This window comes from Sus scrofa, chromosome X, assembly GCF_054392235.1.
Source record: "Sus scrofa isolate SSC_HxYL_T2T_F1_AM1 chromosome X, Sscrofa_HxYL_maternal_Yorkshire_Landrace_v2.0, whole genome shotgun sequence".
NCBI classification, from domain to species: domain Eukaryota; kingdom Metazoa; phylum Chordata; class Mammalia; order Artiodactyla; family Suidae; genus Sus; species Sus scrofa.
In genome coordinates this window covers 132,429,048-132,452,767 of record NC_139401.1, presented here as the reverse complement: position 1 = coordinate 132,452,767, position 23,720 = coordinate 132,429,048, and the positions used below count along the sequence as shown (strand labels likewise).

General features: G+C 58.2%; 1 protein-coding gene and 1 long non-coding RNA gene across 50 annotated transcripts in view; one reads left to right on the top strand and one right to left on the bottom strand.

Moving 5' to 3' along the window:
* Nucleotides 1-1,314: 1,314 nt before the first annotated feature.
* LOC106508246 (uncharacterized) lies at nt 1,315-6,942 on the top strand. Its single transcript, XR_001304967.3, has 3 exons — nt 1,315-1,418; nt 2,113-2,169; nt 3,265-6,942. It is a non-coding gene; the product is annotated as an uncharacterized LOC106508246 (long non-coding RNA).
* The window catches only part of MAMLD1 (mastermind like domain containing 1), a 114,288-nt gene continuing 94,046 nt past the window's right edge, over nt 3,479-23,720 (bottom strand). For 24 of the 49 annotated variants that reach the window (XM_085007143.1, XM_085007151.1, XM_085007158.1 and 21 more), the window contains 2 exons: nt 6,664-6,748; nt 3,479-5,718 (listed from right to left, as the gene is read on the bottom strand). In XM_085007143.1, the coding sequence (XP_084863269.1) occupies nt 4,559-5,718; nt 6,664-6,748 (1,245 nt within the window). In that variant the 3' untranslated portion in view covers nt 3,479-4,558. Of the gene's footprint in view, nt 5,719-6,663; nt 6,749-8,781; nt 9,096-11,269; nt 12,076-12,759; nt 13,007-23,720 lie in introns of those variants that run through there. The other 25 variants (XM_085007168.1, XM_085007165.1, XM_085007173.1 and 22 more) reach the window with 3 other exon arrangements.

The following is a 23,720-nucleotide window of genomic DNA, read 5'->3' as shown; positions in this document are numbered from 1 at the left end:
CTCAAATTTCACTCCCCGAGAGAGGTCTTTCCCGATTGTCCCCACCAGCCCCACCACGCCAGGGCCTCTCACTCTCTGCCCCTTTTGTGTTCCCTTTGCAGACCTTAAGGCAACTTGTTACTCTTTTCTTTGTTCGTGTGTTTGTCATCGGACCCCTGTCAACTCAGCTAGGCTACACTGGCCAGTTATTTAAGCCAACACTGATCTGCTGCCCTGAAGGTGCGGCGAGCTCTACAGTCAGTCGACTTGAAGGGAAGCAGAGCATCCTAAGTGACCTGGGGGCGCCTCAGCCCACCAGCCAAAAGGCCTGCAGGGGCCAGACCGAGGTTCCCCCGAGGAAGAGGAAGCTGCCTGGGGCTTGCGGTGTCAGCTTCTGCTCCAGCTTCCAGCCTGCTCTAGCCGACAGCCTGTCCCCGGGATTTCAGACCTCCCAATGGGACTGACACTGTCGGCTCCCCTGGTTCTCAGGCCTCCAGACTCAGAGTGAACACCACCGGCTTTCCTGGGCCCCCAGCTTGCGGCCAACAGACCGTGGGCCTTCTCATCTCCATAATCGTGGGAGCCAATTTTCCTCATCGGAAATCAATCTCCATCTCACCCTTTCATTCTTTGGAGAACACGCGTGCGCACACACACACACACACCTCCCACTGGTTCTGTTTCCCTGCGTGACCTTGACACCCCCTGGTTAAGTCCATGAGGCTGTGGACCGTGTCCGTGACCCTCCCGGTGCCTGGCCCGAGCATGCTGAGTGGCCACGCGCTGGAGGAGCCCACAGCACGTGCTTCCTCCGAGCCCCATGTCCACTGCCAAGCCCCCTGACTTTCTAGGCCGAAGGGGGACCAGTGATAAACAGACCTCGGCCCTGGGGCCTCCAGGGACCTGAGCCTGCTCTAAGGAAGGACGGAGGCCCTGGGCTCTCACATACCTCCCTGGGGACTTCTGGCACTTCCCCCGGGGTTGGCCTCAGAGCTGGGGAGGGGGTGATGGGACAGGGTGTGGAGGGGACAGTGACTGCGGTTCTTTGTGCAGCCCCACGGGGCGGCCTCAGGCACCCACCCGCCAGCTGCCACCCCCCATGCCTGCACCCCAAAAGCAGGATGTGCGCAGGCCGGGGGCCTGGGAGGGACCCCAGTCAAGGCTGCTGTCTGAAGCAGCTGTGGGGGAGCCCTCTGCAGGGAGGCATCCAGCAGCCTCTTCAACTCTTTCACTTTTTCAACAAGGGGCTTCCGGCCAATGTGCAGACGGGCCCAGCAGCCTTCCCCTGGGGACCAAAACTTTGGGCCCTGCCCAGACGTACCTCTCTTTGTGGCTGAGCTGTCAAGATGCTGGGGTGCTGGGGTGCAGGCTCACGAACCTGCTCGTCTACTAGGGCACAAACCTGGAAGACTGGGAGAGGCAGAAGAAGTCCTGGTCAGGTGAGAGGAGGCCACGCAAGGGGCAACGGCTCCCTGCAGCGCCACAGGAGAGACTGGATCTCAGAGGGGAAGTAGGGTCCAGGGGACTGTGGCTCCCAGGAGCCCAGGACCGGTGCTGTTCTGGAAGGAGGAAGAGTCCAGTGCTGCCGAAGGGGCAAGTCCACTGAGGACCGAGACGCTTCCATCAAGTTTATGGCCAAGAGGGCATTAGTTGGCCCTTTGGCCAGCGTGCTGGGGAAGGAGCTGGGGCTCCAGCCAGACACCTCTGGGCTGCAGCGAGAGTGGGAGGGGCCGCAGGGCCGGGGCTGGACGGGCGGTGGTGGTGTGTGGGGGGGTGAGGATCCGTTTCACAGGGCCCTGCTGAAGGCTCCTGGAAGGAATCCGGCAGAGGAGAGGCTGACAGTGCAGGGCTGCAGGAGAGAGGAGGGCTGGCCGATGGTGGGCCGGTGGGAGCTGGCACCTCTGGGAAGGAGCAGCGGGCGACAACCACCTCCAGGAGGAACAGGGAGGGCCAAGCCTGCTGGGGGCAGTGAGGCCAGGCTGGGGTCAGGTGCCAGGGAGGGCTGGGGGCTGTCCGCACTGCTGCCCACACTGGCTCAGCCTTGAGGTCACCACGTGGTTGGGGTGGGACGTGAACCTTTTGGGAATGGAAGTCGGACGCTGCTCAGGGGGCCAAGCTCAGCTTTTTTTCCAGGGCTCTGAGGGCCGGCAGACAGTGGGGACAGCCGTGACTCCCAAGCCCTTGGACCAGGTGAGTCCAACTCCTGCTGCCCCTGGGCTCGCTGGGGAGAGGGGACAGGAGAGGTGGGCCCACGTGCCCCCGTGGGGCCCTGAGGGGAAGCCGGGGGCCTGTCTGGGGCCTGGCCCCACGGGGGCCCTTGAGTCAACACGCGGAAAGGCTTCCTGAGGAGGCGGCCGCGGCCCCTGGGGAGGCTTCCTGAGGAGGCAGTGCCTGCGAGGCGCAGAGGGGACAGAAGCAAAGCCTGCCACATGCAGTCAGGGTTGGAGCTGAGGGACACTCGCAGGACAAGTTCGCTCCCCAGACCCAGGAGGAACGCTGTGCAGCAAGCAGGAGGGGCCGAGCGCCCGGGCCTGGGGGGCCGTGACTGTTTCCACCCCCTTCTGGCCCAAGGCCGAGGGAGGCCTGCTTCCACCTCAGTCACAGGCACTGGGAGTGGTGGCTGGGGGTGTCTTCTTCGAACATTCTAGGCTCTGCTGGTCAGGCCAGGCCTACCTCAATTTACCCGCCTCGGGCGCCTCCAAAGGGGCGGGGCTCCAGGGGCGGGGCTCCAGGGGCGGGGCTCCAGGGGCGGGGCTCCAGGGGCGGGGCTCCAGGGGCGGGGCTCCAGGGGCGGGGCTCCAGGGGCGGGGCTCCAGGGGCGGGGCTCCAGGGGCGGGGCTCCAGGGGCGGGGCTGGAAGCTTAACAGGACAGTGGAATTAAGATGCCTGCACCTTGGGTCTGCCCAGCACCCGCGCCTCTGGGCAATTCCGGCTCCAGCCGCTGGACGGACAGGGCTGGCTTGAGGTTAGGCGTTAGGCTTTGGGGGAGAAGCAGGGGAGAGGGAGGTGGGAAGACCCTTCACTCCCAGGACCGCATCTTCACCAGGGCCTTGCAGATGGTCTGTGTGAAGTGACTTCGCGGGGTGGGGGGGGATGTACTCCCCAAGCTCCAGCCGCCCTCTGTGGGTATCCCTTACACAGGGGTTGCATCTTTGATTCGGTCTGTCACCCTTTTAGTGGAAAAAGGAAGGAAGCGGGAGAGTGTAAATTCTCAGCGCAAGTTTCCTCCTGCCCCCTGCCCCCAGCTCAGAGTCACCTGAGCGGCCTCCCCTGTTTCCTCTGTAGGATGAGAGGCTGGAGGAAACAATGACACGCTTCTATGCTGTGCTGCGAAAGGATCGCAGTGCGCATGCACAACCTTCTCAGCCCTCTTCCCTGGGTGCCCAAGCGTCCCAAGACATGGAGTGGCCTCGGAAAGAACCAAAGACACTAGCAGGCTTAGCTGACGGGGGTTTGTGGGTACTGAATGCTCCCTGGGAAAATGAAAACATAGAGGCACTTTTCTCCTGGCTGTTTATTACAGAACGAAGAAAAAACGCACTGGCTTGAAACAGACGCCAGATTTCAAATGTAGAGGTGAAATACCAGGTGGCAATTAAAATGTGATTACACAGAGTCTGGACACTGAGAGAAATTTACAGGACAGTGGGCGTGGGTTTTTCTCTAACAGACATTTAAATATACATGACGATAATTGCAGATAGAAAGCATCAAAGACAAACCCCAAATCAACTATTAATGTTTACAGACTCGTTTTCCCCCAAACCACACAGACTTACATCAAAACAAATACTGAAAGGCTTTAAACCAGGAACATCTCACCTCCAGCCTGCAGGGTGCCGCTGGAGTAGTGCAAACCATCTGAGTGATAAAGGGAGGGTACCTGAGGTCCTCAGCCAGTGCTCAGCTCACACGCTTCTCCCAAATCTACAGAACTCTGCGGCCTCTCGGCAAATAATTCCTCTGCCGGGCACTCACGGTAAAACGATTTCTGCTGTAATACGCTCATCAGGAAGGAGCTAGCAGAGACGGAAAGGTTTGCGAAAGAGATTAAGAATCACAGGCGATAGAGGTTTTAGTGAACATGGAAAGAAATGGCCAAGTGGTTTTCTATTTGGCATTTGTCAGCTGGCACAAGGCGGCTTGGTCACATCCACGGCTCTCACTGCATCAAAGCCATACGCGACCCAGCCACCTGGCTTATAAGGTGTGGCTGGATTGAACAACACAGCCTGCGTATTTGCAACAATGTATAATAAACACAAACAATGCATAACAAACACAACTCTACGGAAACAAAAGCCGTCGCTTTATTTACAAAGTCACAAAATGAAGTATAAATACTTCTGTCATTAATGTTTAGGAAAACCATTTACAAAATTTTCAGATATGTACAGGTAGCTTGAAAAATCACCAGCTTTTCCATCTTGTCACAGGTAGAGAGGGATGGACACGGGCAGACGCCCCTCGAATTGCAATGAGGAAAGATCCGTGCGACTGGCTGGGGCCAGCTGGGACTTGGCTGTGGAGTCACCACTCCCCGGAGGGACGTCAATGTCGGGGTTTCTGGGGGTTTCATTTAAAGCTCGCCGGCATTCTGGGGGATGTGGCCAGGCTGCTGAGTGACGTGGCCAGCATTCTGGGCTGCGGCCTTTTGGGCAGCAGCGTGCTGTTCTAGAATGTCATCGATCAGCCTCAGGTTGCACACCCAGTCTTCATCGGGGCTCACGCTGGGGCCTTTCAAGAGAGCTTCGATGAAGTCCACCTCACTGCAGTCGGGTGGTGGAATCGGCTCATTGAGTGGGGGCTGGGGCAGAAAGTCGTAGGGTGGCAATGCAGGGGGGCTCCCTATTCTGTGGAGGGGACCAGGGGACTGGCTGGCAGCGATGGTGGAGGCAGCAGCGATGGTGGAGGCAGCAGCGGTGGCGGCAGTAGCAGCGGCCACATAGCTTGGCGGCTCGATGCCCTGGATGGGACTCATGGGACCAAAGCTGGTCGTGCCTTGCTGGAGGGACTTGGGGGCGTTCAGCACAGGCACCGGACCCCGCACTGGGCTCTGTCTGAGGCTCTGGTTGCCCAGCAGGCTGAAGCTGGGGTTGGCTGGGGCGGCATCCACCTTCTGGCCAGGCCTGCCCCCCGGGGCCATCTGATTAGGGGGCACAACCGCCTGCTGTGACGGAAATGCTGGGGCTACCAGGGGGGGTCCCACGGGGGCCTTGGCGAAGATGGAGTTGCCATCAAAATGCTGCTGGATGCCATGAGCTGCTGGGCTTGGGGGGGGCTCCCTCGAGACCGCCGTAGTCGCGGCCGGTGGCGGCGGCACCCAGGCAGCGTTATCGAACGCGGTGGGTGTTCTTGGCACACAGGGCTGTCCGAGCGGATGGGGACCCAGGGGGCGGCTGCCCAGGGGGCTGGGGCAGAACCCGGGCAGGGACACTCCTGAGGGGATAGCCTTGGAAATCTGCGGATGGCGACGGACAGGGCCGAGGCTGCCCAGGGCGTTGTGGCTGGAGCGCAAGGGTGCGGGAACCGGGGGGCCAGAGCGGAAAACCCCTTGCTGCCTGCCAGGAGCTGGTGAGATCATGCCCACGCCCTCGCGGCCCTGGTGCCTGGTGGGTGGGATGGTTCCTGGACTCCGATTGTGCTGAAGGAGCCCAGCTCTGGGTGGCATCATGAGCTGGCTGGATGGGGGGCTTGCCTTGGTCCGGCTACACTTGGAGGTGACTTGATCTTGGACGGCTACAGGGAGAGAGAAGTGGGGGGCTCAGTCCCAAAGGCATCTTCAACTTGGGCTGCAGCTGCTGGCAGGGAGCCACCGGCCCAGCCCCGCCCTCGGCTCCTGCCCTGCCCCCACTGCTCCCCTGGTCGCCCTCAGCCTGGACTGCAGTTCTGCCTCCTTGACTCCCCTGGTCTGTTGTGATCAGGGCTTCCCTTCCACCCAAGAGCAGATCACATTGGACTGAAAATGCCAGCTTATCTGTCTTTTCAAGTAGATCGCAAGCCCCATGAGGACAAGCTCTTATACTCAGTATCTGTACGAAGCCCCCGCCCCGCCCACTCCCTGACACTGGCCTTCCTGGAACAGGACGCTGAATCGTGCCTGACATGCTACTCGGACCTGGACTCCACGTGGGACACTCAGCTGGTATCAGGCCCAAAGGAACAGGGCTTTTTGCAAAAGAATGGAGGGGCGATGGTGCGGTGGCAGGGCTGGGCCAGAATGGAGAGGCCAAACGCCTGCTGGAGGGCGAGCAGCCTCCGTGGAGCCCCAGGCAAGAATACCCTTGACCTGGCCCCATGTCACTACTGCTGATGGGGACGGCTTAATACACGTCTCCCTGGCTGGTCTGGAAGCTCTGCGACGTGGGGACCACGACCGCATTTTCACCAACAGCTGTGTCCCCAGCCAATAAATGTTGATTACAGCCATCGCCGCCATGGCTCGTGACTCAAGCTCTGGAATCCAACAGTGACTTCGGAGTCGGTCACACTGAGCCTTCAGCTGGGATCCTAGTGAAGCTTTCCACGTGACAGCACTGTGGCACTGCCTCGCACACCTCCCCTCCTCCCCGCAAAGCTTTCAGGACCATCTCAGCCACCGTTTGCTCTGGAGTGAATCCTTAGGTGAGGGCGTCACATCCACCCCAGCCCACCCCTTTGAGAACACTGACCTCAGCCGCTTACCTTGAAATTGACTCATCTGTTGGGCGACATATGCACTCCGCTGTTCAGGGGTCATTGCCATAAGACCTGATCTCTGTTTCTCTTGCTAAATAGAAGACGGAGAAGAATCGTTAGGTTAGGGCTACCAAGAAATATGAGCCTTGGGATCGCTGCGTGGGGACTCAGGACTTGGCTTTGGTGTAGCAGAAAGCATGAGTGAACACACCGACACACACTCGCATGCATGCCCCCCTCCCCCAAGCAAAACTCCGCAGGTATAAATAAAAGTAGGATTCTGCACCTGGGTTAAAAAACCAACTGCAACAGCATAGGATGGGGCGGGAGACACAGAGCTTAACAGCAAGAGCACGGAGAAAAGAGATTTAGGCATTTTGGATGTCCTTCTGCTCAGGATGGGTCAGCAGTGACATGTGGTCGCCAAAAGAGCGAATGTAACATTAGGCTGCAGTAAGAGAAGCAGAGTACGCAGAAGGAGGGAGGTGACAGTCCTACACTACTCTGCCTTGGCCAGACCACCGCCACGGGGCTGGTCTCAGGGAGACCTGGACACGCTGGCCGCATTTGGAGGCTACTGAGCAATGGGGGCGGGGCTCGGGCTCCAAACCCCACAGGCCAAGATGGGCTGAGCGCCCCAGGGTGCCAGAGCGCTCTGGGCTGCGAGGCGGTGGGCACCCAGCCTCTCCAGGGCTGTCCTGAGGTATGTTTTGGGTGCTCCTGGCCTGAGGAGCCGGGTGGTCACGTGGTCAGAGGGACACACTGTCACCCGGAGGAGCCACCCACCGCCAGCTTCCCTTCATGCTCCTGCCTGGCGGTGGCATGGGCCGCAGGGAAGAGCTTCCTTCTCTGAGCTGGTGGACAGGGGGCAGAGGGGCAGGGGGAGCCAGGCTGCAGAGCTGCGGTGCCGGCTCAAGGGGACAGCCGGGAAAGAGGCAGACGAGGGTCTGAGAAGGCACGGTGCGCCCCAGGCTGTGGGCCTGGTTGTGACTGGGACTGGGAGGGACCAGGCCTGCCTCCCAGCCTAGGGCGCACCCGCTGCCATCGCTCCAGGGCGCCACCAACCCAGGCGGCTGGGTCAGGGAGCGCGCCTCCCTGAGTCCACTTTCGGAACTGCGTCCCCCCTCCCATAAAGGCCAGAAAAGGTGGTCCTGCCACGCAGGCTGCCCCGACGGCTCCTAGGCGCTCAGGGGGCAGGCAGGGGAAGAGGGCGGGGCGGAGGGCTCCCGGCAGTGGCGGCGGTTCCCAGGCTCAGTTCCTGCCGGGCCCAGAGGAGGAACCCGGGCGGAGGGCGGGCCCACATGGGGTTTCAGCAGCCGCCCCAGCCCCGGCTTCCTGCCCGGCGCTCGCCCCCTCCCCCGGGGCTGCTGGGATGTGGCAGTGGGAGCTCTTCTTCAGCCCTGGAGCTGCCCTCCTCTTGCTGAAGCCTGGGGGGCGGGGACAGGACCCGAGGAGCACAGGGGTTCCCTGACCCTCCAAGGCCAGGCCATCAGGAGGTGGGGGAACCGGGGTGGGGGGTGGGGGCCACCCGGCTCCGCCTTAGACACTCAGGGCGGGCAGGCCTTTCCGAAGCAGCCCGCTCACCTCTGGCTCTTCCCTCCAGCCCTTCCGCCAGCCCTGGGAGATCTGGGCACAAGGCCCATGGCCCCAGCTTAGTGACATGACAACTGAGGCTCACAGAGGGGAAGCGATTTGCTCAAGGCGACACGGCTGAGAAGTGCAGTGTCTCCTAATCTCCTAACTGCAGACCCACGGCTCCTGGGGACCGGCTCCTGGGCCCTGCTGTCTACGCCGACCCTGGACCCTCCCTCCGTCGTCTCCATCGGCTGCTCCAGGACCTTCCCCAAATAGCACAGCTGTACAGAGCCAGGGGGGCGGGAGGGCTAAGGAGAGCGGCCGAAGGAGAAGCGGCGGACGGATGGGCAGAGCAGGGGAATCCGAAGGGAAGGAGGCGGAAAGGAAAGACCCCCCACCCCCACTCCCCCGGGCGTGGGAAGCCAGAGGGAAGGCTGGGCTGGGGCGGGAGTCAGAGCAGAGGAAGTGGATCGTGTCTGCCAGAGGCCAGAGCGCGCTGCTCAAAGGGCCCAGGGGTCCAGGGACAGCGGGACGCTGCCGAGTGTTCACCCGAGGAAGCGCAAAGGCCGGAGCAGCCGGAGTTCAAGGCAAAGTCTGGGCAGCAGCGTGAAACTCCCAAGTCCCAAGAGCCCAGGCGACTCGGCCTGGGGGACGGGCCTCTGACATCCTGGGGTGTGGCCATCGAGCGGGGTCTCTTCTGCTCCCGCCTGGTCCTGTTGTCCCTGGCAGAGCGGCCAGAGCGTTCCCTCCAGGCCTCCCGAGGAGGCCGCTTCCTTTGTTTTGCAGACGGAGGCCCCCATCCTTTGTTCTGAATCAATGTGCTCCAAAGATAAGCCCCAAGAAAACAGTTGTTGCCTTTTGACACTGACAATTAGAATCGCTGGAAAATGGAGAAAACAGGAAATGACAAATGTTTTCAGTGACCAGGAGGAAGCGGTGGCCGAAAGTTGCTGCTTAGTGACGGACACTGAAGGGTGGCCTGGGCAGGCTCTGGCCTGTCCTAGGCACGGTCGTGGAGGAGGTCATCAAAAGGCTGCTTTTTCTGGGGCTGCTGTTGTCACGGCACTTGGTCCCGCCGTCCAGGTGACATGCACAGGGGGCGGTGTTAGGCGAGCCCTGGGTGCTTCCCTGTGTGGTCCCGGGAAGCCCTGGCTCTTCCCTGTCACACCTCCTCCCGCTTGGCCAAGGGGCCACCTGCACAGACAGGCCTCAGCCAGGATCAAGAGCTAGGAGGTCCTGGGGCTGCCTTTCTAGAAGCTTCCTGCGGATGCCCAGGAAGCCGCAAAGCCCCGCCTGTCTCTGGGCTCGTGGAAGGACCGGCACCTCATGGGTGCGTGCTAGGTGCCCAGAGAGGTCAAAGGCCGCCTGAGCCCCACCACCGCCCCCAGCATAGCTGAGCCCAACACAGGGCCTGCCGGAAGCCAGGCTGGGTGCCGCGGCAGCTTCAGCCTTCAGCCACCACAGCGGGCTGCTCCTGTAGGCTGATCTGTCCTCTCGCTGCTGTAGGCGAGGGACCAAGAGTGGTCTCATTACTGATTCAACCACCCAATAAGGCCCAGGGACTCGGCTAACTGGATGGGGGATGGACAGAGGCAGAAGATCAGCAAGACACACACACACACACACACACACACACACACACACGCACACGGATGCCCACACGGGGTTCCGGGCTTTCAGGAGGATTCAGGAGGAGGGTGTACTGACTGGGAAGGGGATTCCGAAAGGATGGCTCTGGGGGATGCGGGGGATCTGAAGCCTTATTCTGTACAGCAATTAAGGGGGGGGGGAGCGAAAGGGGAGAGAGAGAGAAGGAGGGGGGAAGGAGGGAGGGGGAGGAGAGACAGACAAGGAAGGGGGAAGAGGGGGAGGGGGAGAGAGAGACAGGAGAGGGGGGAGGGGGAGGGGGGAGGGGAGGGAGGGGGAGGAGGGGAAGGGAGGGGGAGGGGCGGGAGGTTTCTTTTCCCACCACCAGGAAGCTCCCGCCTCCTTTCCCAGCGCACAGGCTGAGGCCCCACACAGGCAGCAGAAGGCTCTCAGCTCTGTGTTAAAGGTTCGAAGGCTAATGAGCCCTAGTGTGTGGGTTTGTTTGTGTGTGTGTTTGCGGCTCCACTAGGCAAAGCACCTTCTTCTGCGGTTTTGGAAGCCACATCTGGAAACAAGTCCCCTACTTTTCTGACTCGTCCTCAGCAAGGACAGGAAGACAGCGTCCTGCGGGGGAGCCGACCTCTGGGGCTCCCGCACCCCTGTGGACGGGACCCCAGACAGAGGCCACAAAGACACTGCCACCCCAAGCCGGGTTTGAGGGGCCATGGGCGTTCTCGGGCTGAGACCCTCCTCAGGCGTCCTGCCAAAACGCCAGGGGCTCCCACAGTGGCAATAGGCCCGCTTCACTGTTTCCTGACTCGGCCCCGGCCTCTCAGAGCCCGTGACTCAGTCTCTCCAGAAGCAGGAACAGGGGAGGGTGTCGCCAGGCCGCAGTGGTCCTGCCCGACCTGGGGCCACCCTGCCCTTTCCTGTGGCCTCTGCTCAATGCCCTTCCCCAGGGCAGCCCGGGGAGTCCCTCTGTCAGTCAGCTGACAGTCATTTCCCGTGGGTCCCCAGGCACGGGGACAGCTCCGTGAGTCCCCCTCCACCCGCAGGAAGCTCTCAGCGGAGGGGAACCTGGCAAGACAGAAGCCAACCAAGCAAAGAAAATCATTTTCGATGGTGACGCATCTTGTGAAGGAGATGAAGGGGTCAGGAGAGGGCGGGCATGGCAGCAACCTCGGGACAGGGCACAGGGCCCCGAGGGGACATCAGAACCTGTCCCCTTGCTCTGAGCCAGGCCACACCCCGGAGCCCTGCAGCAGGAGCCGGGGACCACCCCCTCCCCCCAAGGTGACGGTGTGGTCCTTGGGTTTGAACCCATCTGAAGCTGCCTCTAGGGGCTTCACAAAATCAAGGCCATCAAAAGTCATGGGCAGGGAGCTTTGGCTCAGCTTCTTCACTCCCCTTGTGCTGTCTCTGCACTTGACCCCCCGCAACACGAACGAACCCTATCCTGACTCCTCCTCCGTCGAGGGGGTTTCAGGGCCGCCTCGTGCCGAAGGGCTGGGTTTCCGAGCTGGGATCCATCCTGCAGCAGATGAAACAAATGTCTGTCGCAGCTCCTCTTTCTTCTTCCCCTGGGGCACCTGCGTCCCTGTCTCACACTGAGCCTGGCCTTCCTGATCGGGGAGACCCCGGCCCTCAAAGCCATCCCCCCAGGTGGGCCTAGCTTCCCAAGGTTCGGCTGGAAGCTCTGAGGCCCAAGCATTGGCCGGCGCTCCGCCGCGGGTGGAAGCCCTGGCAGAGGCACTGTTGAAGTAGTCTCGCTTGGATCCCTGGTTTTTTGCCCTCTGGGGACAGGGAAGGGCAGGGCAGACTGGGTGGAACTCGAAGACAGCCTGAGCGGACCCTATCCCCATCGAGCCGTTTTGCTGATTCCGTTTCCCTGGCAGCTTTGTGCTGGACATGGTTTCTTGGGTTTCAGTTGCAGAGGGAACAGCCCCAGAGCCCTGTGGCTCAGAGAGTGTGCTGAGGAAGGGGGGAAACAGAGAGACGGAGAGCAATCGGTGATGGAAAGCACTGCTTGTTCCTGCAGAGACCGAGGCAGGCGGGATGCGCAGAGCGAGGCCGCGCCGAGGCAGCGTTTCCATTCGAGGCAGGATCTCAGAGGTGCTTTCAGCTGGCTGAGCATTTTCTGATCACTATCACTCGGCGAATGCTCGTTTCTCCACTCGTCTCTGCGGACAGGGCTGACCTCCAGCACACCCCGATCTTTCAGGCGCCAGAACCGCTCCACGATCCAAATGAGAGTCTCTGCAAAAGCCCACTCTGGCTGGCGTCCGCCGTCTTGCTCTCATGGCCACTAATGTGACTCGTGAGGGCAAGGCGGGCCATTCCTTCGAGAATCTGGAGGATGATTCCTTCTGCCCGCCCTTCCCCGGTTGCCCGGCCCCTGGTGCAGTAATGCAACCTCCCACTTCTTGGGGTGCGTGAGTCCTGGGGGGGCGTCAAGGAACACCTCGGGGTGTGGAGTCCACAGCCGATCGCTGGAGGGCGGGGCGGGTCCCAAGCGCCCTCTAGGTGCGAAGCAGGAACGGGCAGGTGCTGGGGGACTCGGAGCTGCTGAAGCACAGCCCCTGTCCCCTGTGGGCTCAGTCTGGCCGCGGGGACAGACAGGCAGGGGAGGGACCAGGTGCTGGAAGGCGAACAGCAGGGAGGGTACACCTGTGCCCGCTCAAGCCCCACTCCATTCCCTGGAGGTGAGGCTGCGGTGCCTGGCGCGCGCGCTCTGCTTGCTTGGGTGGTCTCTCTGCCCAAGACGGGCTGGGATACACACGGTAGAGAAAGCACTAGAAATCCCTCCTAGGTGTACAGAGCGGTACAGGCTGTCACCTCCTGTGTTCCTCCCAACAACCCTGGGCAGCAGGCGGGCAGGCTGAGCAGGGGACTGCGCCCAGCTGACAGATGAGGAAAGCGAGGCTGGGGGGAGTGACTTACCGACAGCGTCGCAGCGAGGCAGTAGTGGAGCAGGCACCTGCTGCCTCCAGGCCTTCGGATCCCAGCCGCCCCAGGGCGCTGCCTCTGAGGTGCTGTACGAGGAGGTGACTCGGGCCAGCTCCTGAGCAAAGGAGCTGCCGGGCAGGAAGGACTCACTCCCCAGGGCCTGGCAGGACGGGGGCTGTCGCCCGAGGCTGACCTGGGGGGGCCTGGCTTCCCCAAGCTTGCAGGCTTTGTCTACATGAGTCTACAACAACCGATTGAAAGTCCATCAGCTGCTGGGCCCCAACCCGGTGCTGCCCTGAGCGCCTAGCTGGGTGCTCTGCGTGTTTGATCGGACACACCGACTGGTCTGGGCCCAGCAAACCCTATGGCTCTGCGGTCTTAACTGTCTCGGCTCGCAGGCTCCCTTGAGAAGCCTTAGAAGCTATGGTCTCTCTTCCCAGACAAGGCACGCCTGCCGGTGCCTCCCACTTCCTAGCCCACCAACATTTTGCGGTATCATTTCAGGGGTTTTCTGGACCACTGAATACCCATCCGTGGGTCTCAGTTAAGGAGCCTCTGCCTCGATCAGTCACTGTCTTGTTGGAAATGGGAGTCAAGCTAGGTAATTTTGGTTCAGCAGCAATGACCTTGACCAGTTCTGCTCCCTCCCCACACTCCCGCCTCCCTCCCCACAACAGAGCACACCGCTCTAAACTGGTTCCTACGCATGTGCGTGGAGACATGCTGAGGAATCTGAAAAACCAAATGGTGAGTGCAAAACCAAGCAGTCAAGGGAGATCTCGCAAGAGCCCAGCCCTCGCGGCACTTCGCCTTGCCGGGGCCCCGAGGTTTCCGGGCGCGCCTTGAGGGGTGGCACCTGCCCTTTCCACCAGCTTTTAGAAGACAGGGATTCACCAGAATTGAACATCTGACCTATTCCTTCAGCCCAAGGCAATTGGAAACCCTGGCCCTTGATATGCATGTCAGAGAAAGCCTCACGACTCAACGTGCTGCTCCAGAGGCCCAGGGAAGGAGCTGTTCCTACGGCAAACAGCCCCTTCGCTCGTGTGCTTTTAACACCTGAGCTCCGAGTGCTCACCTGCACGGCTCGAACATCCCAGGAGAAAGGGAATATTTATCCCCTTAAGCTAAGCTAAGCAGCTGGCGTCCATTCAGTGCATTGCAACAGACACGATTAAGCGCCTACTGTGGGCAGGTCTCTGCAATGGATGACAGGCCAGTAGATATTTGGGTGCCTTATTTGAAATAATGATAAAAACTGCCACCACTGACCTGATTGAGGGTTTGCTACGAACCAGGCACTCAGGCAAGTGCTTTCAGTGCTCAGTCTCCCCCAGTCCTTGGAGCAGCGGTATAGGAGGCAGGGACTCTTACTGTCCTTATTTTACAGATGAGGACACGGAGGCCCAGAGAGGTTAACGAAGTTGCCCAAAGTCACACAGCTCGTTAGTAGCAGAGGTGGATGCAAATCAAGGCTTGCCCGGTTCCCGAGCCCCCACCTCGTTTGGCACGATGTGCGTATCCGTGTGTGTGCTTAACGTGTCTGTGCAAAATAAGTTTTGAAATGCAGCAACTGTTAAAATGTGCCATTGAGAAAAGTACGGGCAAGGTTTTACGAGGGAGCGCCAAGCAAATTTTTAGGAACAAATTATAAAGACTTAAAAGACGGGACGAGGAAGACAATCTAATTACCTGGAGAGTTTTAGAAATGCCTCCCCTCTCCCCAGACAAAACCAGAAACGCATATGAAATACGCTTCGCGAGTGAACTCCGTGCACTTGGGACAGAAAGCTTCTTTGCCTCTCGGAAGGCACATCAAATGCCAAGTTCGGGGGCTTGGCGCACCCCCGCCCTGCCCCCGCGGGCTGCCGCGTCAGTGCCGAGTGAGCTCACTGGCCTTCTGCAGCTTCCTCTCATCAAGCTCCAATTTGTCCTTGGCTCAAGGTCATCTGAGACAGGAGCGGAAACGTCGCTCTGCACAGTGGACTCTTTGTGGCCGCACACTAGCTCCTCGACCATTTAAAACCTGATCTTACAGCCTCGCAGGAACGTTGACCATCCCGAGGTGCAGATATTCCTAGAGTCCTGGTGACCTGCCCACTCTGTGACGACAACACACTCGACAAGCAACGGGTGGGGCTCATCGGGAGGGAGCAGAAGCATTTCAAGCGTTTGCTCAGGAATCCCTGGTAGCTTCATGTGACTTGTAGGATATTAGTGACGGGTCAAGAAGCAGGACCCCCCATCAGCATTAGCACGCGCTTGCGGCCTCCGTAGCTCATCAGGCAGAAGAAACTGCAGATGGCACATGGAAATCACCAGCGGCAGGAGATGCCCTGACAGCGTGGGCAGCTCCGAAATAGCAACTGGGAGCCGGCCTGCTGCCACCCATTCAAGTGGAGCGGAATGGGAGCAGGCACTTTGCAGACCAGGGTGAGCCCGGGTGAGAAAATGAAAGAAATAAGAATGGGTGAACAGCAAGGCCCTACTGCAGAGCACAGGGAACTCTCTTCACTAGCCATCAGGGAAGGAACACGGCAAAGAAAGCACGTGCGTGCATAAACCGAGTCCCTGCTGCACGCCGGAAACGAACACGGCACTGTTAAGTCAACTATATTTTGGTAAAATTTATTTAAAAAAAAATGAAGGAAATAAAATAGACGGGATCCAATCCTGATGCTGATTGATGAGGAGCCTTGTAGCTGTTGCTCGTGCATCCTCTCCGTTTTATTTCATTGGGAAAAGAAACTGCTATCACACACCCTCTAAGCGGGCGGCCCAGCGCCCAAAGGCAAGGTTATTAGGGACTTTTCAACACCTAGAGGTTTCCAGGCGTAACGGAAGCCCATCTCTCTCTCTCGGGAAATCTCAGAAAAGCAAGTCAATCAATAATTAGTTGGGGGGGGGGGAGAAGGAGTTTCCGCTGTAGGCGCAATAGGATTGGTGGTGTCTCTTTGGCGCCAAGACGCAGGTTCAATCCCTGACCTGGCACCATGTAAGTCACAACTGCAGCTCGGATCTGATCCCCAGCCGGGAACTCCATATGCCACGGGGTGGCCAACAAAGTCAAGAAAACTTGCCCGGTGGGCGTGATGGCTACCTCTTGGACTGGCGGGTCCACATGATTCCTGATGTCGCAGAATCAGATCCGGGGATGGACGGTGTCTGACGCTGGAATCCGACTTCACTGAGCTCGCTGGGCTTCCTGTGGAGAGCTGGAGAGCTGGCTGGAAAGAGCTTGGCCCTGCGTCCCTCCCCCTGAAAAACCCTCCAATGGCCTGCAGCTGCTTAGACACAAGCGTGTCCTGCTCAGCGCTGCAATGAGGGCTCCTGGTCCCTGGGCTTCCCGCCTTCTTGGCAGCCGGTGTCCTGCTCCACAGTGTCACGTACCCTCCCCCCAGTCACACCCGTCTCCTCCGAGCTCCCCAGACGGGCGCTCCACGTGTTCAGCCCCCTGCGCGCCTGCTCCTTGCTTGGCCCAGCCCTTGCTCCAACTCCCCCTCGGGGCATCCTGCAAATGCCCAAGATCCACCCTGGGGATTCTGTCTCTCCTTTGGTCCTGCGCCTATGACCGAGGCCCTCTGGCTGACCGAACATCCTTGTCAGGCCAAGTCGCCATCATCTTTAAATCCCTCTGGTACCCAGACAGTGCCTGGCACAGGCAAAAGGTTCGGCAAAAATTTGGAAAATTCAACCGACTTCATTCTGCTAAAGAGCTTGGCATGATGTCCCAGGCACTCCCAGCTGGCTTCAGCTGGTGATAAACTGAGCCATCGTCCTTATCTTAAGTGCATCTGCTCATCCCTTTTCCACACTGATGGGTTCATAACACCCATCAGGAGAGCAGAGGCCGTCACTGCACCGGGAAATAACATCAGCCGACGTCTTTACTGTGCACGCGTGTGCCGGGCATGAGCTCTCTGCACACAGCCATCCGAACCTGGCCCGAGTTTTCAAGACGAGGAAGCGGAGATGGCTTTACACAGGACACACGGCGGCAAGGTGGGCACAGACCTGCTTTACGGAGTGATGAAAACCCGAGCAGCTGCTGGGTCTGGGAGAACAGGGCTGTTTCTCCACAGGCAGAGTCGTAACTCCACGTTGACGGCTATCCTGTGATCGCGCCGTAGTGCAAACGGGCTCTGGCGTAAGGAGCTCAGAGGATGACTCATCCCCACAGATACCCAGACCTCTGCAAGAAGCAGCTGACTGCTCTGACTTGATACATTATCGAGCGGATGAGGTCTGGGTCCAGTCTCGGCCGCGGAGCTCAGGAGGAGGCAGACAGTTCTCAAGGTCAGAGTCGTGTCCTGCTTCTCCACCGGCTTCTGGGAGCCCGTCGATTTCTAGACTTACTCATCCTGCGGTTCAGGCAACAAAACCTGAACTCCTTCTTTTCTTTCTCTGATCTTTACTAACCACGTAACAGAGGCGAGCAGAGAGAGTCCAGACCCGGGAACTGGAGCCCAGGGTCCCTCACGGCTGGGCGGACTTCCGAAGTCACAAGTGAGATGAACACAGACTAAACGTTACCCAGGTAACACAAAGAAGGCAAGGCGGGGCTGTGGAAGAAGCTGGATCTTGGGGCAAACCGAAGAATGTCCCTACGTGTCAACCGCGGTGACAGGAGCCGACTTTGGAAGTTCGAAGTAGTGCTTGGGGCCACCAGGAAAATGGCATGTGACTCAGACTTCTTGGCCTCTTGCTTGCCATCACGGCCCTCGGCCAAGTGCAAAAGAGATTTCCCTATACCGCAACCGCGCACCTGTTAATAACAGCACAAGAAAGCGATGCAACTCAAGTCTGAGACTCCGTACGGAACAGAATCCCAGAAGCTCCACCAGAAGCTCGGGCCAACAGAGCCTGGAGGTGACGTCTGCATGTGACAATCGCGCGCTTGAAATGCGTCTAGTGCAAATGAAGAAGGGAATTCTTAACTTCATTTTCTTTTAGTTAAGTTTCCGTAGCCGCATGTGGACGCTGGTTACAGTTCTGGAGAGCAGAGCTCTCCGGCACGCTGACTAAGGGCGCAGGCTCTGGAGAAAGAGCATCTGGGCTCGAGTGGTGGCCTTGCCACTTCTTAGCTGTGTACCTGTGGGGAAGCCACGTCACCTTCTGTGGCCTGTTTCCTCACCTCTAAGGCGGAGGGAGAGTGGCGCATCATTCACAGAATGCTGGAGGCGAGCAGGAGCCGCTGAATTAATGAATTCCGGCTCCCCCTAACAATACCTCTGCCACGTATGGAGAATTCTTCCAATGTCCTGGGCACTGTCCTATGAATTTTACTTGGGTTAGCTCCCCTCCCTCTATCATCCCATCATGATCCCCACCCCCACCCCCTGGCTGGACATGCTGCTCTCGGCGTGGTCTGGCCAGCACAGCTCAGCAGAGCTATCACTGTGGTAAAATAGACTAATAATCATAATATCAGAAACGTTTATTGAGAACTCAGTCCAAGGCACTGGCTTCAGCCCTTTCTTGGGATCATTTCAATGAAGTAATTCTTAGAACACCCCTATGAGGGGGGCACTGTTATGATCCCACTGTAAAGATGAGGCAACTGAGGCACAAAGAGATTCAGCAACTTGCTGGATGTGGTCACTCGTTAGTAAGTGCCAGAGCCTGGACCTCGTCTGACGACTAAGCCCATGCCCCGAGTTTCACTTGATCAAACTGCCCAGGTGAAACTTTTTATATAAGTGGGCCAGCAGCTAAGAAGATTCGGGAAGGCTGTTAGGGTTCCACAGCTGGGCAATGGCTACTGGGCGGGTTACTGTATGACCCAGGTCTTCTTCTGCTTTGATAACAGCAGAACCCTAAAACGAGGAGAACTGCAGGTTGAGAGGTTTCACGTGGTATACCGTGTGTGGGGTTCGCTAGAGAGAAACAGAACTAAAGAAACAGAACTCCAGGAGAGCACCCATGCTGCCCAGTGGTCCATTCTGCTGGACACGTGCATTTTGTAGAAGACGTTTCCTTTGAGCATTTCTGGATTTTTCCTCTCTAAGTGTATCTAATTGAATTTTAGCCTTTCCGAGTTTAAATGTCTAGGGCTGACTACCATCGACGGGGTCCAAAATCCAGTTCCCTTACGCAATCGAGTGCTCAGGCTTGGAATTTAACCACAGAATTAAGTTCAACTGGTAAATGGCTATTTTGCCTAAGAAAAAGAAATAGCTCAAGAACACAAAAAGGTAAGACCAATACTGTTTAAACCCATCGAGGAGGAGCAAAGGAATAAGCATCTTTTCCCCACCCCCGACATTAATTCCAATGAATAAGCCCGGGGCCTGTTACATCCCAGGGGTGGACCCGGTGGGGCATTTTAGCAGAGCGGCCCCGGGCTGCACCTGTCATCACTGATGCTGGGTCATGGAGTAGGAGTGCTGCGTGTTTGCTCCAGCTACCTGGGCCACGGTGGAACATCTGGTCAAAGGCTCCGACAGCTTCCGGGAGGTTCCTTTAGTCTCACGATGACAAAGGTGATGATGAGAACAGCTACCACATACTGAACAAAGATAACGTGTCAGGCACCAAGTGAAACCCTGCACAGTTTTTATCTCACTCAGTCCCCCAGCCAACCGTGAAAGAAGGGTACCATTCTTGTTCCCATTTCATAGGCAAGGAAAGTAAGGTTGCAAGGCGCAAAGTCACTTGCTCAAAGTAAGTGGCAGAGCTGGAAGCTGAGCTGAGTCAGACTTGCTCCAAAATACGGACTCCGAATCGCAAATACTAAAAGAACGCCATGTCCAAAGCGTGACCCTCGCGCTGACGTGCACCAACATCCTCCCTCCGTTCCCCCAGTGTCTCCCCGCTGGGTACAGTCAGCACTGCTCACGGCCCCGCGGGGCCAAAGAAGCCATCCAACCAAGCATCGCATTCAGGCAGGCGAGGAAGGGAGCGGCAGGATTTCCTTCGGAGACTTCCGGACTTAGACAGCAGATCTAATGCATGCATCCAGCTTCACTCCCTCCCGAAGCCCCACTAAAAGGACCGGGAGGGTTTGGTCTGGTTTTTAAAGACACAATTCTGCGAGGTGAAGACACCCGCATCTTAGATCCCTGCGCTCCAAAGCAGCTAGACCTGGGGTAACGGACTCCCCAGCCCCAAGGAAGCTGGATCACAGGATGGCAGAGGGGCAAACGGAAGAGCAGCTTGGTCTGGATGGCAGACTCTTCAGCAGGCTCAGGAGCAGCAGCCCCAGGGAGGCGGAGCGGAGGGGAGTGGCCCACGTAATGAGGTCAGGCCGCCTCCCTGGCCCCACATGCCGGGGACCTGCCCCTCCCCCACGCGGGCACAGCTCTGGCTGGACCACGTGCTGCTGAATTTCCCGCTCTGCCTTCCATGTGCTGCTGCCCAGAGTGGCTGGGGTCCCTCAGCTCGCTCCACCGAGGTGTTCTGTGTTGACCTCCACCTGGAAGCTGGAGGTCCTAGAGGTGGGCTGTGGCGAGGAGGGCAAACACAAGCCAGTGGCCCCATCCCTCGGGCCACGTGGCTTCTGCCTGTCCAGCACCCAGGCCACGACTCCGCCTGGAGCTCTGACGGCCACGTGTGCCCTACACGTTCCCAGATCCAGCGGGTCTTTGACCACTGATGGCCCTAGGACAGGAGGGGCTTCCCTGCTGGAAACTTTCCTCAAAGTGACCTGCCTGCTTGATGAGTGCATTACTAAGCAGTGAAACTAAATGGAAAAGCAAGAGAACGCTGGAATCAAGGCAGTGGTTTCCTCCCCCAGGAGGGGCTCACGGGGGTCTTACTCCAGGCTTGACCGTGTTCTCTTTCTCAGCCCAAGCAGCCGCGACACAGGTTTGCAACATTATACATCTTCAAACTGTACACAGTAAAGGAAAAAGCTCTATTCGAAGCCTGATGCCAGTAAAATGTAAGATACATATTTGTGCATAGAAAAAACCCGAAAGATTACACTTCAACGTGTTAGCAGTGGTTACCCCTGGCTTATTTATATAATGTACATTTTATACATTTTATCATCTCCTGGGGTTTGTGTTTTTCTCTACACTTTTCTGCACTTTCCAAGTTTACTGCAAAGAGCATATACTCTTTTGTAATCAGAAGATCCGAAAACATATTGAAAAGGACAAGGTCGTCACCTGAGATTGAAACTAACAAGGACCCACACAAGAGTGCCAGGACGAGCCATCAGCGGGAATCCGTGTGGGAGATGACTACCTAGAGACATCGGGGATGCGCCTGATCCACCTGGGATGGACGAGCGCCAAGCTCGCCAAGGAGCCTCGGGTGTGGACCTGGAGTCGGGACGGAAGTCTGGATGCTTGCCATCTCTGGGAATGGGGAGGACCTCTTAGATATTTTGAATGTTCCATTTCTTGATCTGTCTGTTCTGGGAGGTACCTGGGTGTTGGTTTTATTTTTTTATTTTTATTTTTGCTTTTTAGGGCCACACCTGAGGTATATGGAAGGTCCCAGGCTAGGGGTCTAATCAGAGCTACAGCTGCCAGCCTACATCACAGCCACATCAACGGGGGATCTGAGCTGTGTCTGCAACCTACACCACGGCTCACGGCAACGCCGGATCCTTAACCCTCTGAGTGAGGCCAGGGATCGAACCCGTAACCTCATGGTTCCTAGTCGGATTCATTTCCGCTGCACCACAATGGGAACTCTTAGTTTTATCAGTTTATGTTCTATATGCTCTTTTGTATGTATCACATGGATTTAAAAAAATCCCAACAATCCAGGACTCATGTAAGTAGAAAATAGGGTGCTACGTCAAAGGAACCACTCAAGGTCATGTAACACCATCATCATTCAGAGGTTAAAAAAAAGTCGATTTGGAATTTTGATGGTCTTTTCTTTTTTCTTTTTTGGCTGCACCCACAGCATGTGTTAGTTCCTGGGCCAGGGATGGAACCTTTACCACAGCAGTAACCCGAGCCACAGCAGTGACAATGCTGGATCCTTAACCTGCTGAGCCACCAGGGAGCTCGTGGATCTTATTTTCCTTTCTGTCGCCAATCCCAGTTCTTTCTGAAGATGCTCCAGTCGCTGGGGATGAGGCTAGGGGTCAAGGCTGCAAGGGTGCACTGAGCACACTCTTCAGGGGGTTTGGGGGGGTGGCCCGGTGTGGGTTCTCCGAGTTCTTGTCCAGAATGCCAACCCTTCCGGGCTCAGGATTTGGGGATCTGCCTTCCTCCCCTCAAGATGTGGCCCGTGGAGGTACACAGGCAGGTATTTCAACGACAGACAGACCTGGGCCTGCCTGCCGCTCCTCTCTCACACCGCACCCGGCTGGTTTGCTTCCTTCCCACTGCTCTTCTCTGCCGGCAGGCCTCACCTTCTGTCTCCTGACCCATTCTGCCTCCTCGGGGCTAACGCCTCTCCTACGACCCTAACACGGGGAGGAAGGAGAGGTCCCACAGTCAACTCAAGGCTACCAAGTGACGGATAAGCCTCACGGGGGAAAACCTTCTTCCCGAAGGCCCCACCTCCCCGCCAGGGATGTCTTGGCGGTGGCCCGGCTGAGCGGCGTGGGGCGTGGGGAGGTGCTGCTTAATGGGGCCAGAGTCCCTTTTGGAGTTCTTGCTGTAGCGCGGCGGGTTGAGGATCTGGCATTGTCTCTTGCAGCGGCTCCGGCTGCGGCTGAGGCACGGGTTTGATCCCCCGCCTGGCACACAGAGGAGGCCCTTTCTCCTCGGGCCCTGCCCCGCCCCACAGCGAAGGAGCGCGGTGAGCAGTGGCAGCCCGCCTCCTGCCCCACGCACTTGGTGCACAGCTCAGAGGGCTACTTTCTGTGAGACCTTTATTGCAGCTTCTGCAGCGTTCTGGGGCTAGAGGATCCTTTCTGGGGCCTTTCCTTCCTTTCGCCCCAGTGACGACTCAGTTGTTTTGCAAAAGACAATGCGTGTCATGGGGAAGCCCCGGACGTTCTACTTCCCAGGGGTCCCGTCTCCGCCCGCCCAAGCCCAGCAGCCCTCAGTAAGCCTCGTCTCCACCACCATAGCACTGTCTCTCCTTCAGCACGGCCTCGCCATCCAGCAAATGGGTGGCTTACGGGAGGGCTTTGAAGGAAGGAGGCCTCGCTCCGGGAACCCAAGGGCAAAAGCACCAGCATCGACTACTACTGCGCCTGGGGAAACAGACCATCGTGCGGCTGTGCCGTCATCTGATGAAGATGGATCCATCAGTGACATTACATGGAGGCACAGTCTTCACTGGCGTCCGCAGGGCATACTTCTAGTGAGTTTGTGGACTTCATCTGTGATAAATAATCAGCCTTCTCTAAATAGAGCATTTTAGGGTTTGGTTGAATTTCACTATAAAATTATATTTCCTGGTAGAGAATGGCAGCAATGGGGAGAAAGACGGTACGGAGTTCCCATCTCAGCCCCAGAGCTGAAGCCACCGGCCTGCTTCATGATGCAGAATTCCTGAACCTCGAGTCTGAGCCCAGAGTCAAGAGACAGGCTGTAAGTTGGGGGTCTCGGCAGCCTGCGCCGCCCCAGGGGGAGAACGCGGGCTCCACCCCGACCAGCTCTGGGCCCCGCTGCGTGGGGCCTGCTGTGAGCTGCAGGGGCTTCCACTGTCTCCCCCGCAGCTCAGATGTTCCAGCTCTGGGTGTGGGAGGTGGGGGAGGTGGGTGCTGAGGGGCCGCTGTCTGGAGAGAGGAGGTCCAGGGTGCCCGGTAGCGAGATGCCTCGTTCCCAGGTCCCAGGATCCCAGAGAGTCGGGGCGAGGTGTGTGAAGGCCTTGGCTGCACGTGCCAGGCACACTGAGGCTGTCTATCAGTGGGCGTCTTCCCTCCGAAGGCCTGTCTGCTTCATTCCTCTGGAGCGCCCAGCATCACAGACAGAGGACTGTGTAGTATGGGTGACTCCCTCGCTCCTCCTCGGCCATAAGGTACCGTGGCTGGACGCGGCTCGCAGCCTGCCTTTTATGGCATCTGTGTAACACGTATGTACTGAGCACCCACCGCA